The sequence below is a fragment of the Acanthaster planci genome, linkage group LG05 (assembly GCF_054643075.1).
Source record: "Acanthaster planci isolate LZ-2023a linkage group LG05, COTS_SCS, whole genome shotgun sequence".
NCBI lineage: Eukaryota > Metazoa > Echinodermata > Asteroidea > Valvatida > Acanthasteridae > Acanthaster > Acanthaster planci.
The window spans coordinates 14,791,387-14,807,248 of NC_141781.1; the positions used below are offsets into that span (position 1 = coordinate 14,791,387).

General features: G+C 42.6%; 2 protein-coding genes across 4 annotated transcripts in view; one reads left to right on the top strand and one right to left on the bottom strand.

The window, feature by feature from the left end:
- Window positions 1-4,814, top strand: part of LOC147799098 (polyubiquitin-C) — a 10,142-nt gene extending 5,328 nt beyond the window's left edge. For both annotated transcript variants that reach the window (XM_087136953.1, XM_087136952.1), the window contains exon 2: window positions 721-4,814. In XM_087136953.1, the coding sequence (XP_086993079.1) occupies window positions 730-3,699 (2,970 nt within the window). In that variant the 5' untranslated portion in view covers window positions 721-729 and the 3' untranslated portion in view covers window positions 3,700-4,814. The remainder of the gene's footprint in view (window positions 1-720) is intronic.
- A 2,211-nt stretch (window positions 4,815-7,025) lies between these two features.
- Window positions 7,026-15,862, bottom strand: part of LOC110977321 (fibrillin-3-like) — a 94,299-nt gene continuing 85,462 nt past the window's right edge. For both annotated transcript variants that reach the window (XM_022231322.2, XM_022231321.2), the window contains 6 exons: window positions 15,244-15,360; window positions 14,671-14,799; window positions 14,221-14,343; window positions 13,719-13,841; window positions 11,171-11,291; window positions 7,026-9,600 (listed from right to left, as the gene is read on the bottom strand). In XM_022231322.2, coding sequence (XP_022087014.2) covers window positions 8,829-9,600; window positions 11,171-11,291; window positions 13,719-13,841; window positions 14,221-14,343; window positions 14,671-14,799; window positions 15,244-15,360 — 1,385 coding nt within the window. In that variant the 3' untranslated portion in view covers window positions 7,026-8,828. The remainder of the gene's footprint in view (window positions 9,601-11,170; window positions 11,292-13,718; window positions 13,842-14,220; window positions 14,344-14,670; window positions 14,800-15,243; window positions 15,361-15,862) is intronic.

Sequence of the window (15,862 nt, forward strand, 5' to 3'; positions counted from 1 at the left end):
GTCACGCACACTCACAACACGATACACGGACATCGTTTGCCAGTTTCCTGTAGTCATGACAAGCATAGAGCACGATTCTAATATCAATTATTTTTTACATTGATTACACAAACATCGAAACAAAAATTCCCTGAAACACTGAATTAGTTATATTGCAACAAAAAGATGTAGCGTACCGGCCAATGAAAATCATAAGACGGACAGAAAATTTAATAAAGTGTTCTCTCCTTGGTACAATTTGTGTTGGAAAGATTACTCGCATGGGTATAAATATCCTTCGAGGATGGGGTTGATCAAGTCGTTCGGCGTGCACATAGTCAAAGCCCATGACATTTTTACATGTGAGCCAATTCAGCGTGGAACGCTGGATATATTGCATGCAGCAGTGAACAGGCTCAGCTCTGTTGGCTCATGGACAACAAACACAGCTGACTAATGACTTCATTTCAAGTCTGTTTTACAGGTTATTGTTAAACCTCTTGGCTCCAGGGTCAACCAACAAAGCCTTGGAGAGTCTAGTATGCTTGAATTAGCAACTTTTGTTTAGAGTTGGTTCCATTCCAAGTAGGTTTTCTCCCCTGTCCAAACACCATATGGTCTGTCCACAGAAATTTCTGTGAATGGTTGTGATCATTTTCTGACAGAAATATCACTCTATACTATACTACTGAACTAGCAACCATCATTAACACCCACCATTTACTTTTTTTTTTTTCACAGGATATAAAGATGCAGATCTTCGTCAAGACCCTGACCGGCAAGACCATCACCCTTGAGGTTGAGCCAAGCGACACCATTGAGAATGTCAAGGCCAAGATCCAAGACAAAGAGGGCATCCCACCAGACCAGCAGCGTTTGATCTTTGCCGGAAAGCAGCTGGAAGATGGACGCACCCTGTCTGACTACAACATCCAGAAAGAGTCCACACTCCACTTGGTTCTGCGTCTGCGTGGTGGTATGCAGATATTTGTCAAGACCCTGACCGGCAAGACCATCACTCTTGAGGTTGAGTCAAGCGACACCATCGAGAATGTCAAGGCCAAGATCCAAGACAAAGAGGGCATCCCACCAGACCAGCAGCGTTTGATCTTTGCTGGGAAGCAGTTGGAAGATGGTCGCACCCTGTCTGACTACAACATCCAGAAAGAGTCCACACTCCACTTGGTTCTGCGTCTGCGTGGTGGTATGCAGATCTTTGTCAAGACCCTGACCGGTAAGACCATCACTCTTGAAGTTGAGCCAAGCGACACCATAGAGAATGTCAAAGCCAAGATCCAAGACAAAGAGGGCATCCCACCAGACCAGCAGCGTTTGATCTTTGCTGGAAAGCAGCTGGAAGATGGTCGCACCCTGTCTGACTACAACATCCAGAAAGAGTCCACACTCCACTTGGTTCTGCGTCTGCGTGGTGGTATGCAGATCTTTGTCAAGACCCTGACCGGTAAGACCATCACTCTTGAGGTTGAGCCAAGCGACACCATAGAGAATGTCAAAGCCAAGATCCAAGACAAAGAGGGCATCCCACCAGACCAGCAGCGTTTGATCTTTGCTGGAAAGCAGCTGGAAGATGGTCGCACCCTGTCTGACTACAACATCCAGAAAGAGTCCACACTCCACTTGGTTCTGCGTCTGCGTGGTGGTATGCAGATCTTTGTCAAGACCCTGACCGGTAAGACCATCACTCTTGAGGTTGAGCCAAGCGACACCATCGAGAACGTCAAGGCCAAGATCCAAGACAAAGAGGGCATCCCACCAGACCAGCAGCGTTTGATCTTTGCAGGAAAGCAGCTGGAAGATGGACGCACCCTGTCTGACTATAACATCCAGAAAGAGTCCACACTCCACTTGGTTCTGCGTCTGCGTGGTGGTATGCAGATCTTTGTCAAGACCCTGACCGGTAAGACCATCACTCTTGAGGTTGAGCCAAGCGACACCATCGAGAACGTCAAGGCCAAGATCCAAGACAAAGAGGGCATCCCACCAGACCAGCAGCGTTTGATCTTTGCAGGAAAGCAGCTGGAAGATGGACGCACCCTGTCTGACTATAACATCCAGAAAGAGTCCACACTCCACTTGGTTCTGCGTCTGCGTGGTGGTATGCAGATCTTTGTCAAGACCCTGACCGGTAAGACCATCACTCTTGAGGTTGAGCCAAGCGACACCATTGAGAATGTCAAGGCCAAGATCCAAGACAAAGAGGGCATCCCACCAGACCAGCAGCGTTTGATCTTTGCCGGAAAGCAGCTGGAAGATGGTCGCACCCTGTCTGACTACAACATCCAGAAAGAGTCCACACTCCACTTGGTTCTGCGTCTGCGTGGTGGTATGCAGATCTTTGTCAAGACCTTGACCGGTAAGACCATCACTCTTGAGGTTGAGCCAAGCGACACCATCGAGAATGTCAAGGCCAAGATCCAAGACAAAGAGGGCATCCCACCAGACCAGCAGCGTTTGATCTTTGCCGGAAAGCAGCTGGAAGATGGTCGCACCCTGTCTGACTACAACATCCAGAAAGAGTCCACACTCCACTTGGTTCTGCGTCTGCGTGGTGGTATGCAGATCTTTGTCAAGACCCTGACCGGTAAGACCATCACCCTTGAGGTTGAGCCAAGCGACACCATCGAGAATGTCAAGGCCAAGATCCAAGACAAAGAGGGCATCCCACCAGACCAGCAGCGTTTGATCTTTGCCGGAAAGCAGCTGGAAGATGGACGCACCCTGTCTGACTACAACATCCAGAAAGAGTCCACACTCCACTTGGTTCTGCGTCTGCGTGGTGGTATGCAGATCTTTGTCAAGACCCTGACCGGTAAGACCATCACCCTTGAAGTTGAGCCAAGCGACACCATCGAGAATGTCAAGGCCAAGATCCAAGACAAAGAGGGCATCCCACCAGACCAGCAGCGTTTGATCTTTGCCGGAAAGCAGCTGGAAGATGGTCGCACCCTGTCTGACTACAACATCCAGAAAGAGTCCACACTCCACTTGGTTCTGCGTCTGCGTGGTGGTATGCAGATCTTTGTCAAGACCCTGACCGGTAAGACCATCACCCTTGAGGTTGAGCCAAGCGACACCATCGAGAATGTCAAGGCCAAGATCCAAGACAAAGAGGGCATCCCACCAGACCAGCAGCGTTTGATCTTTGCCGGAAAGCAGCTGGAAGATGGACGCACCCTGTCTGACTACAACATCCAGAAAGAGTCCACACTCCACTTGGTTCTGCGTCTGCGTGGTGGTATGCAGATCTTTGTCAAGACCCTGACCGGTAAGACCATCACCCTTGAAGTTGAGCCAAGCGACACCATCGAGAATGTCAAGGCCAAGATCCAAGACAAAGAGGGCATCCCACCAGACCAGCAGCGTTTGATCTTTGCCGGAAAGCAGCTGGAAGATGGTCGCACCCTGTCTGACTACAACATCCAGAAAGAGTCCACACTCCACTTGGTTCTGCGTCTGCGTGGTGGTATGCAGATCTTTGTCAAGACCCTGACCGGTAAGACCATCACTCTTGAGGTTGAGCCAAGCGACACCATCGAGAATGTCAAGGCCAAGATCCAAGACAAAGAGGGCATCCCACCAGACCAGCAGCGTTTGATCTTTGCCGGAAAGCAGCTGGAAGATGGTCGCACCCTGTCTGACTACAACATCCAGAAAGAGTCTACCCTGCATTTGGTTCTGCGTCTGCGTGGAGGGCAGTAAATCAAGACTTGCATGGAACATCTGTAACTTCATTGTTCAGTGATTAATGTTTTAGTAGTGCCACTTCTGCAGCTTCAGAACACTAGGACGCTTCGGGAAAAACTGAATATAAACAATCATGAACTCAGAACTTGGTTCTCAGTTCCCCTCCAAATAAGTGACTTTTCACACATCCTAGGGGTTTAGGTTTAAAAAAAAAAAGTACAGTCAAACTTTGTTAATAAGAGGTCCATGGGACTCGGCAAATTACCTTGTTACAACAGGAACCTTGTGTTACCAGGAGTGAAAACAATGAAAAAAAAAAGGATTGGGAGCTAAAGATTACCTTGTTAGCTGAATCTTGTATTAACATTGCTCATATTAAGGAGGTACTACTGCACATATATACTACTAAAAGCTGCTTGTGACCAGGTTCCATTTCCTTAATTAAAAATGAAACTACAGTTCTAAAGATGATAAAAATTTGAAATGAAAAGCAAAAATTCATCATTGCCTTCACTTTTTTCGGGGGTGGGTCATTCTGTAAATTTGGGGTCCCAAAGTTCAGAATTTTTGTCACTTGCGCCAGACGTTTAATTTGAAATGGAAATACGTGTATCATTGAAATCGAATTCAAAACGTTCTTTTTTCTCATGTTGAACGATGTAAGAACTCTTGGAAACTTGAGTATGTTTTTAAAACCGGAAAATCATGTCATTTTATAACAGGGACGCACACCAAAAAAATCTGAACCCTGCTTAATAGAATGACCCAGTGATGCATTTAAGCCTATGGAGTACAGATTGCTTGAACTTTGAACAGTCTGTACATAAGTATACATGTGTTTGTAATGAGATGTATCCAGATCAGTCTGTCAAAATAACTTGAAAAGATTGGAGCATTTCTTTGCAGAACCTTCACATTAGTTGGATCTTGGAGTTTTCAATACACATGTGTACACGTATATGGAAGGCCCTAGCCCTTGAGTAATACAAGTAGTATTGACATTGGAAACAAGAATCCCATCTTGTACGTTTTCAACTCACAGAAAGCTTGTAGGAAAAGTACACTTTGTTGAGATATACATATGAAAAGATGGTAATTGGGAAAGTGCATTAAATTTAAAAGCATTGTCATTCTGTTTTGGTATTTCCTTTTCTTTAGATATAAGACTTTTAAAGAATTGGTCAAGAAAAATCTGTACATCTTGTGCGATACATGTATATACACGATCGATCAACTTTATCGAAATTTGGCATGATGCATTACTTCCTGCATAGTTTCAACAAAGTTTGGTTTTTTTTGGGGGGGGTGGTCGTTGAAACGTTGATACCAGTGGAACGACTCGTCCTCTCATGGACATTCCAAATTTCTGATTGTTTTCATCTCCCTGTGTTCGCAATTTGCAGCCATGATGTATGTACATGTACGTACGGTGACGGGCTATAACGTTGGCTTGGAAATCCGCAAAACATCCCACCTTCCTGACCGAAGAGGGGTAACTGAATAGCTCTTGTGTTCTGCAGGTGAAGATGGACTTCCAGCAAACTTGCATGCTTCATGTTGACCCTCCCCAACCTTGTTTTCTTTAATAGAGTGGTACCTGTGTCTGGAGCGCTGAATGTTTATCCTGTAGAAACCAATGAAACACCTAAGAGAGGATACTGTAGATACATGCCATCATAACACGGTTCTTACAAATACATGAATAATCATAATGTCTGTGGAACGTGACCTGATGGCATCAATGGCTAGAGAAGGGCTAGTGTAGCACCGTGCCTTATGGTGGCTTAGGCCTGCCCTTTGTCATTTTTTGGTTGTTAATTATCCAATCGCACTCGTTTTGCTTGCATCGGGGCATTTTGGAATTTTGCAGAGTTCACATAAATTACAATAAGTAGGTTTTCGTGATCCGTCATTAACTGACGAGTACTGTTGCCAGGTTTGGAGTTGATGTGTTGCGCCTACTGCCACTCCAACTTAAGCCAATGCTTGTTCAGGTAGGTGCATTTTTCTTAAGAGGGGGTCTGATTGATAGTACATGTATGTGGTTGCAGCAACAGATCTTGCTGAAAATATTCCTGGGAAATGAAATAACCACAGTAGTACATGGGGGGAGGGTTGACTTCAACCAGGGAATAAACCATTTTCGAGTTTAACTTGAAAATCTGATTCAGGTAGTTGATGGCAGTTAAGACATGTAATTCCAGTTGCTCAGACTAGACACTGTTGCCACACCTTGTGGTGTTTGGGGCAAGCTTTTGCAAAGGGGCTACCATCTCGGCAATAACGACTTGGAAGTTATGTATTGGTGAGAGATCTTCTCATGTAACTTGATGCAAGCTGCCCCAAATGAAGAGGTATAGCAACAGTGTCGTTCATAGCTCGGAAGTTCCAAGGGGGAGGGGATGGGGTGCAGCTGAACAGGTATAGCACTGGGGAGTTAGATGGCCATGTGTACAGAAAGCACCAAACCTTGTATTAATTTAAAGAGTACTTTTCAAGCTTTTGTTACACTTTCCCTTATTCAGCACTCTTTTGAGTACAGCTTGGTTGTAAAGAGGTTCAAAAATTCCTCAAAGTGAAATTTCCCCCTCCACTAAAAATTAAGAGAGGATGATCTAGTAGCCCATGCCCTGGGCAAAGGGGGTTAGGGTGATATACCCCCATCCCCAGGATTTACGCCCCTGAAAAAATAAGCACATGATATTGGTTGCATCCCAAATATGGATACTTGTACATTGTTCAAAGGTGAAAAAATCATGTTAACTTGGTCATTTTGAAACTTGTTCGTTAGACCTTTTCATTGCTTGAATTCCTGATAAGATTCCTGTAATTTGCAAAGTCTGCAAAAACAAGAGCATTAATAGTGCTCTTATTTAAAAGGTTTGACTGTAATTCCCACAAAATGTTTGAGGTATGAAGTAACTACAAATCACATTTGCTGATGAGCAACTACTTGCATTCTTGTGTTAATAAATATCAGGAAGGTGGCGTAACATGAAAATATGCATGTTGTTTGTTGCAAGCATGTGCAGGATTTAAATCCATTTTTGATGCAGAGTAAGCTGAAAGTTGGCAATATTTTCAGGTTTGTGCAAGTGGCTGAAATTAAAATTGGATATTTTGGCAAAATAGAATGCTTCTACAGAAATGTTCAGATGTGTAGAGGACTTAGTATTTTGAGTGATTTTTAAAATATAATGATACTTTTCACCTGGGGAGGGGGGAAGACTGGGTGTCTTGTACTGTCAAAGTAAAAACTTTGAAGTGCATGCAGCTGCGTGAAGCACATACACTACATTTGAATGCATACTTTTTAAAATGCAGACGGTATACACAGGATGTAATACGAAGGTTGCTTTTATTCACTTCATTCTTTACAAAATGTTTTGTTACCAGACAAACATTAGTACTACATTAATGTACACACACATTTTATTCTTTAGTGGAAAAAGAACAAATCTAGTTTTCTCCTTTTCTTGGCAACAGCACGTTGCTTCTGTTTTTGGACCCAATCATTTGGTAACATAGCGGTGTCATCATAAAAATGATTACTTTGCCCAGTACATTTGGAATATTTCTTCAGTCAAACCAACTTGATTTGGTTCACTTCATGAGCACATGCTGATGTTGTAATAATAGAATTACGCAACAAGCCTTGCTCAAAAGGCTCATGGCACATTTCATAATTTCTGAACTTGTATCCAAAAACATGCAAGTTCAAATGGTCCTTGAATGACCTTTTTGACGACAAAATGCAACCAAATTCAGACCCTATCTTATCTTTTTGGCTCTGGATATTGTGACCACCTTACACATGAAGCCACATTGTCAGATATGCAAATAGCTTACCCCCTCCCCATTATCTAAGGATGCAAAGAGCATGGGTTTTGCCACTTAAGCAATTACATGTAGTAAGCACTAACAGGCCATCAGCCATATGCTTACCACTTGCATGTTGCACCAAGTAGTGTTTCTGCCTATCACCATTTTATCAAAATTAGACCCTATGGGCTCCAGCCAAGGCTTTATCAAACTTGAACTGTACGTGCTTTTGTGAATTGTTAATGTACACGGAAATGTTGAATCCCTGAATATAGAGGGGTGAACAGTAAGGACTGTGCTGGATGATTCAATAAAAAACATAACAGTGCAGCATTTTGTGTTGAAAGAATTCTAGAAGTGGCTTCTTGAATCAAAGAACACCAGTTTTACCATCAAATGTAACACTTTTTTACTATCTGGTTATACAAAATTTTGCCTTTTACTGTCTTCTCCATATTATTCTGTACTTTTATACAAGTCCTTTTCTTTAAACTGCTCAAGCTGGTAAAGCACGGCAACTCAGTGGTAACAAGAGAATCTGCATGTCAGTAAACAAGCAAATAGATTTCAATGGAAAGTTTAGCCTGAACTTTTTGCTGAAAGGCTCCTGTTACCCCACGCTTTTACTCACTTGAAACACTACATTTTAACTGTATTGGAGTCTAAGCGGATGTCTTTTTAATAACAGTACTTTCCAATGAATACCATCACTAAAAAGAATCTGCAGTTCCTCTGAATTGGAAACTTCTGCTACATTTTACTCGAAGTGGCAGTGCCTACACTGGATTAAGTATATAAATTTCTCAGTATAAAAAACTATTATTAGTTTTTAAAAATAACTAAAAAAGTTCTCTCAGTGAAATCATGTCAAAACTACACATACTTTATGCAAGGATACTCACAAGATATGGGATACCCTGTAAGAAAACAACACTATTATTAAAAAGAAGCAATACAAAAATCTAAATGACTGCTTTAAGGTTTTAGCTTATTTACAAATATTCAAAATACTGTTGTCCAATTACGACAATAGCATTTCAAAAAGCTGGTTTCAGGTGAATATAAATATTTCTAAACTACAGTATGATGTTAGTGCATACACATATTCTACAATGGAGATACAAGAAATGTTATGGACTACATGTACTTGTAAACCTAATATAAAAGCATGGTGGAAACAAAGAACAAGTCCCTTATTTTAGAAGTCAAATCCATGAAGTTAGCCACACTAAGAATGGGAGAGGAGCAGGAAACTATACAGCACATCTGTTAAATAGCACCAGAAAGTCACCAGATCATACATGGCTGCATGTGTCAGGACTTCATTCCGAATCTGTGACAATGTGCACTTCAATTTCAAACATCACTGGCTCTTCCAGCTCCTTGGGCAGTGCTTCGGCCATCTCCTCATTTGTGGGCTTCAAGATACCTTCCACCTCCAGCTTGAAGATAGCATGCTCCTTCACGGTTTTGTGCAGGCGGATCAGGGCTACGCCTTCCTTTTTGTCCTGGATGATGAAGAAGTCGTTCTCATTGCCACTGACCAGCTTGTACTGCATGGCGCCAATATCCTTGGAGTAGCCCGTCACAAACTTGGCCACACGGAACCGCCTGCGTGCCTTCTCTATGGGAATGTTGAGGTAGACAACCTTGCCAGGCTTTGCATGGACACCTTGGAAGTTCTCAGCTGTCTCGGTGCTGTTGGTCAGGCCTTCAGCTGTGTTATTGGTAGGTGTCTCCTCAACTACAGTGACATTATGATCCTCTTCTGGCTGAGGGACTTCATTCAGGGCAGTGTCCACATTTCGTCGCTTGCGGCCGTTGTTCAGCTGACAGTGGTAGCATGGCTTCTGTGCCCCACCTGTCGTTTGGCCAGCTTGATGGCCACTGGGCTGGCCATAGGGTGTCTGGCCACCATATTGGCTACCGTACTGGCCACCATACCCTGGTTGGCCTCCATATTGTGTCTGACTGTATCGCTGTTGTCCAACCTGGCCATAGTGTGTCTGACCGTAAGGTGTCTGTTGACTTTGACCATACTGGCCATACTGACCAGAATAAGAACCTCCCTGTCCATACGTAGACACACAAGCTCTGAAGGAAGAGCACAAAGAAGATGATATTACTGAGTTGAACATTGACTTGTTCTTGGATAACCCTAGCTCCATTGGCAGTTCTGCAAAGAACCTTCCCCAAATTCTATAGTTTCTCACTATGCTTCCAACAGGCATCAAGCCCCATGAAGTGACAGTAAGTTGAATCAGTCCTGTTGCCAGCTTCTGGCACCAGGGGGGCCACAGTACCAGCTTGGGGGGGGCACTGCTCACCAGGGGAACCTTGGTCCCTCCAGAACCCCCCCCCCCATCGGGCCTGAGTTGGATCTACATTCCTCAATCCTCCAAATCCTCAATAGCAACCTGACCGATTTTGAGGCATTTGGGCAGGTCAGGGTTACAAACTTGACCGAAGTAGATTACCCCTCCAAATAACAAGGGTTTCAAGCCTTTGTGGAGTTATGTACCCTTAAGGCCTTTGCACATGAGTGCTGAAACCACACATCTGCCACAGTCAGTGCCACAGTGTCTGCATCTTACGATGTGAGATTTTTTTGCAGGCTTTCACACAGTGCAATGTTTATCACGTAGCTGACATTCCTCATTTCGCCACAATTTGCAGTAGCGGTCAAAGGTTAAATTGCATCGCTGGTACTTAGCTATGTTTTAAATGTTAGAATCATGTGGTACCTGCGATTTTCCCACCATGCATTTGTAGGCAATGCGTTCTTCGCAGAATTTGATAGTTCTTGTAGTTTACTGCGTGTCTGTTCTTTTCTGCTAGCCTGCATGCTAGATATAGTAGCCCGATCGGAAGAAAGACGCAAAGACCTTCCATTTTGCAACATCACAATTTGGAGTAGCCAAAGGAGTATATCTGTGTGGAGAGCCGCCATTTTTGAAGATGTCAATAAATGAATGTGCATGCGTAATGAGATTCAACTCAAAGGACCCTCGCGACAATCGCTTGCTCTGCATTCACACAGCCGATTATGGTGATCATTACACAGATTTGGAGCAAGTCTCAATCGCCACAACAATCGCTCAGGACCTGTGCTATAACCGTACAATTTGCTGACAGAGGTTGACCCTCACACGACGCGATATCACTGCAATTGTAACATTGATTTAATCTGTAATCGGCACTCATATGAAAGGCCTTTAGGGGTAACAATTGCAACACTCCTTTAAGGATTCCTCTCACACAAATATTACATTCAGTTAAACCCATATGAGCACATGCTAGCTAGTCTCTGATGACTCAATAAATAACAGTACAATGTTTACATCTTGAAAATTGTTCGCGGTACCCGCTGCTCCATTTGACTCGGACCGGCCAGCCGATCCCGGCAAGCTCGGTGGTCGAGTGGTTAAGACATCTGCACTAGTAAGCAGGAGGTCGTGGGTTCGAGTCCCACCCGAGTAAGCTTGTGAGGTTTTTTTCGCAAGCTCTCGGACAAGCATTGAGCATACAGTGCTTATTGATATACGTTGGGTAAGGGCAAACCTATTATATATAAGTACAATGTTTAAATGATCACTTAACTGATTTTAAAGTTTCTGTCTATTTAAAAAAAACAATGAAGGAGCAAATTTCAGTGAAATCTCACCCCTGAGCCACGGTCACATAACCTGGAGGACAACCACAGATGAAGCTCCCTGGCAAGTTCTGGCATCCATAGGAGCAGGGCTGGTACCCACCACCAAATCCAGTGGCACACTCATTGACATCTGATATGGAGAATGCAAGATTGGGAATTGGCCATTGTTAGTATCATATTTAGAAAAAAAAAATGATGGGAACAGAAGGGAGTGGTAATCTAGATTCCTGAGCACTTCCTTTTCTGCCTGTTTACTTCGCAGTGATGGCTTGGTATAGTGAAGGGGCAACACGGGTGGATGAGAAGGTGAACACACCGGCAACCCACCCCCACCTGTTCCCACAATTGATTTTTTCCCCAACAAATCACATGTAAAGACATTTTTTCCCCCAAAATGTCTCCCTCAAACTCTCAGATTTCACCAGAGTGAAAAGTGTTCAAACTTAACGATGTATTTACATTCTTGAACTTCTTCCCCAACACATTCCCCATCATCAAGTAAAATAAGCCCAAAACTGCAAGGATACAAGCATCAGAAAAACCCATGGCTCCCCATAGAAAGTACGGGGCAAGATTACAAAAATGTGGAATTATATCGGAACTATCATGAGGCAGTGTGGGGAAGGCAATGGCGATATATGGGGGAACCCCATGGGTATACATGGGGGTTCCCATTGAAATATTGGGGTAAACTCCATGGAGGATATATGGGGGACCCCATGGGTGACCTTCAAGGGTAATTGATGTCCAATTGGAAAGTAATTGAAAACATGGGGTAATTTTACATGTGAAAATCCCATGGTGTCCAAATCACCATGAAATTCCCGATGGGGAAATTCCCACAGGGTTTTGTACAGGAGATTTTTTTGTAAGGAATACTCTAGAGTATCCAGAATGTTCAACTTTTGGGGTCTCTTTGTGTCATTTGTTCTGTATTTTTACAGCAACTTTCACATTGAGTTTTGGCCCTCGTACCGGCCACTTGTTCAGGTGTAGAGTTTGAAGCACTTTGGGTTAACCCCCTCCCCCAATTTACAGGCCTTGCATCAGTGCAGTAGGGGACACTTTTTCCATTATGAGCCTAAAAAGTAAGCGTACACTGTCAACCCCTCACTCATTATTCTGACATCTCCGTCACTGTCCATCAGTTACAAGCTACAATTCAAAGCTTTCAAACAGGCACATTCTATTGCTAATCAACACTTCGAATATGACAACAGCAAAAAACAATTTGTTTTTATGTGTCACTCCTTCAGTTGTTCTACAATACAAAAAGCCCCCCCAATATATATCCACTGTGTAGAAGGATAACTTGTGTGATATGCTGCATTACAATACCTCGTATATATTCATGCTTGAGAGCCAAATATTTGTACTTGTGCATGGGGGTAAGTGTATGGGAGGTGCATGCACACGTATTTTATGAAAATCCATTAAAGGCAGTGCATAGGATTTGCAAGATCTCAAAACAGAACTGTCAATTTATCTTGAAATAACTTTATTTTATAAAAGGGAATAAATGTGTGCTTGGATGGTCTTAAACGTGCATTTAAGACCAGCTCAGGAGAATGGATGCGACTCATGCCCGTGCCGCAGGCGAGGGCATTATCAGCAGTCATTCTCCTGAGCAAGGTCTTAAACATTAGTTTAAGACTGGCCAAGCACATATTAATTCCCATTAATAAAGACCTTTTTATTCAGAGAGTCAAAACAAGTCAACTTTTGATGGATTTCCAATGATTTCATTCTCAAACAAAACCTTCAATTTTGAGACCTTTAGCTTTCTGTATTTCCAATAACAGTAACTCTCATGCCCGAGGATGTTACCATTTTGTTTATTTTTAAAGTGTTTATGACGGCACTGATGGTGTGTGGACAGTTATGGACTGACATACATACATGTGGAGAGTGAGTAATGACTGTGTGGTTGATTGTGAACACGTACATGCACATGTAGTCTACATGTACATTTATATGAGGTTGCACAGCCAGTGACTATGGTGACTGTAGTCACTTCACTGTCTCCGCCCGATGAAACGTATGACAAAGTTTGACAAAGTCTGCTTTGTTGAAGAGGAAACACAAACTTGAAGGTAAATTTGCCAACCACTAGTACTACGTGAAGCCAAATGGAAAAATGCATTTTTGAGGGCCTAACCATGATAACCGGTCTGCAGATCGACCTCGCCTGTGCATTGTACAGGCACACAGAAAGGTCCAGTGGCACATGGATTTTTGTGAGACAAATTACACAAGCCATGCTTTGAGGGTTAAAAGAGACAGTGTTTTTCTCAATTTTTCTCAAGGCAGTGATCTCAAAAGATGAAAAAAATTCATGGAATCATACACAAAACAAATCACAAACCCCAAAATCGGCCAAATTTGGACAAATTGCAGTACATACAAATCCTATACACTACCTTAAAGCTGATGATCAGAAAATATCGCAGCAAATTTCTGTGCTTAGAAAAAAAAATCAACTAAGATAAAAAAAATCAAGTTAGCACCATGATGGCAATACTTTGCATACCCCGAGCTTTCCTTTGTCAGCACCTACCTGTACACACCAAGTTCTGTTGGTCAAAGTTGTAGCCACCAGAGCAGCCACAGCGGTACGAGCCCTCAGTGTTGTAGCAAGTGGCCTGACCACACACACCAGGCTGATTACACTCATTGTCATCTGCAGAATGAAACACAAAAAGCAAGTCTCATTACAGGCTCTGACATACAGTAAAGCAGTAAAACATCTTCTAACAATCCAATTTTTGGGGATTTCCAACAACTTGTCGGACAAGTTATTGAAGAAAAGTAAGATTTGTATGAATTCCAGTGAATTTTTTTTTAAGTGTCTCTTGTATACTTTTTTGGGATTTTGTATTGATTTCTCTTTAAATGATCCAAATATATTATAAATCCCAAACTATAGTCCCTACAACAAAAAAGGGACAAAAGAATGCATCTTTCAATTTGCATTTGATTCCATTACTGTGTCATTGCTTCACCGTCAGTGGTTGTTGAGGAACAAGCCACGTGGAACCAACCACTGATCGTGAGCTTACCAATGCAGCGATTCCAGTAATAGTGCTGGGAGAATCCATCGGGGCAATTACAGCGGTATCCTCCGACTGTGTTACGACAGCCATATTGGCACCTGTTAGGCTGTGTCTGACACTCATCAATGTCTGACAGCAAAAGAAAAGTGATTAGTGACATTCAGCTAAAACTTCAGCAAGTTTTCCACAAACTTTGCAAATTTTTTTTCCATTTTTTTCTGAATTCCCTTTTAACTTTCTAAAAATCAGCTTTTCAAATATGATACATATGTTCCTTTTTTGTCACACCCAGAATTAAGTCACATTCAGCAAGCCTAGATATGTAGTTTGCAGATAGCCGCCTTGAATAGATAGTAGTCAGATTTGCTGCAGCCTCTTCCTTGGCTGTCAATTACAGCCCTTGGGTAAGGGCAACTAACTCCTATCTGCATCTGGGATTAATAAAAAATGACTTACCCACACACTTCTTGCCCGTGGGGTCCAAGGTGAAAAAACGTTGGCAGTCACAGGTGTAGCCATCTGCTGTGGTGCGACAGGTGCCATATGGACCACAGATATCAGGAGATACAGCGCACACATCAACATCTGCAATGAACAAACACAGATGATCATCAGGCATAGGCCTACAATAAAAATCTGTGTTAGATTCTTGTTAGTAGATGATGCAGCAAAACGTTCCAACATTATTGATATATCTAAGCATTTACTATTACCTTTCATTAAATCATTTTTCAGAAGTGGAGGATTTTTAAAGAAATAATGACATTCCTGAAATATGTGTAATCTGCTCATCAAAAAGTGGGATACAGAGCTAGACAAGACTCCCAAAACTCAGTTACATGCAAACTGTTTTCTGAATATTATTTTTCTAATTTAATATTCATTCCATTTAACAGTTTTTGAAGAAAGAGGAAGGACACCTCAAGCTCCTAAAAAAATCCCAACAGGCATTCATGTTACATGCAATACCTACAAATGGGTCAAACTATCACGGTTGACACAATGACAGAAGCTGAGCCTCCTACTTACGGATGCATGAGCCATCCTTCGGTGCCATGCCATCAGGGCACCTACACTCGTACCCACCCACGGTGTTGAAACAATCAAACTGGCAGTCATGAGTTCCTAGTACACACTCATTCACATCTTAGAATTAGAGAACACAAGTGAAGGGATTGTCAAATATATAAAACATGTCCTGTCAAAATAAGAGTGCTTCAGGCAGAACTTAAAATGGAACTACAATGAAAAAGACCTGCTTTTTTCAGTTTTTAATTGCTATTTGTGCCCCCCCCGCATTTGTGCTCCTTGATATGTCCGAAATTTTATACACAATTTTAAGACTGTAATTACATTTAATTCCTCTCAAGGTGATTTTCGTCCAGTGATCTATACAGGTGCACTAGTTGCAAGAACACATCTCTTTTGGCTAGCTCAAAGAAAGTTTCTGACATTTACTAATTTTATCAGCCTAAGAATTTCCCATGCAGATGTACCCACACCTACATGATTTGGTATTGCCTCAAGCAGGAGACCTTGGGAGACCTCAAGTTGAAACCACAGTTTAAAGCGTAATCACACTGTTTTCGCTGTTGGGACATAAAGTAAGCACAACTTTGCAAAGAAGAGTGTGTTTTCAAATATGAAA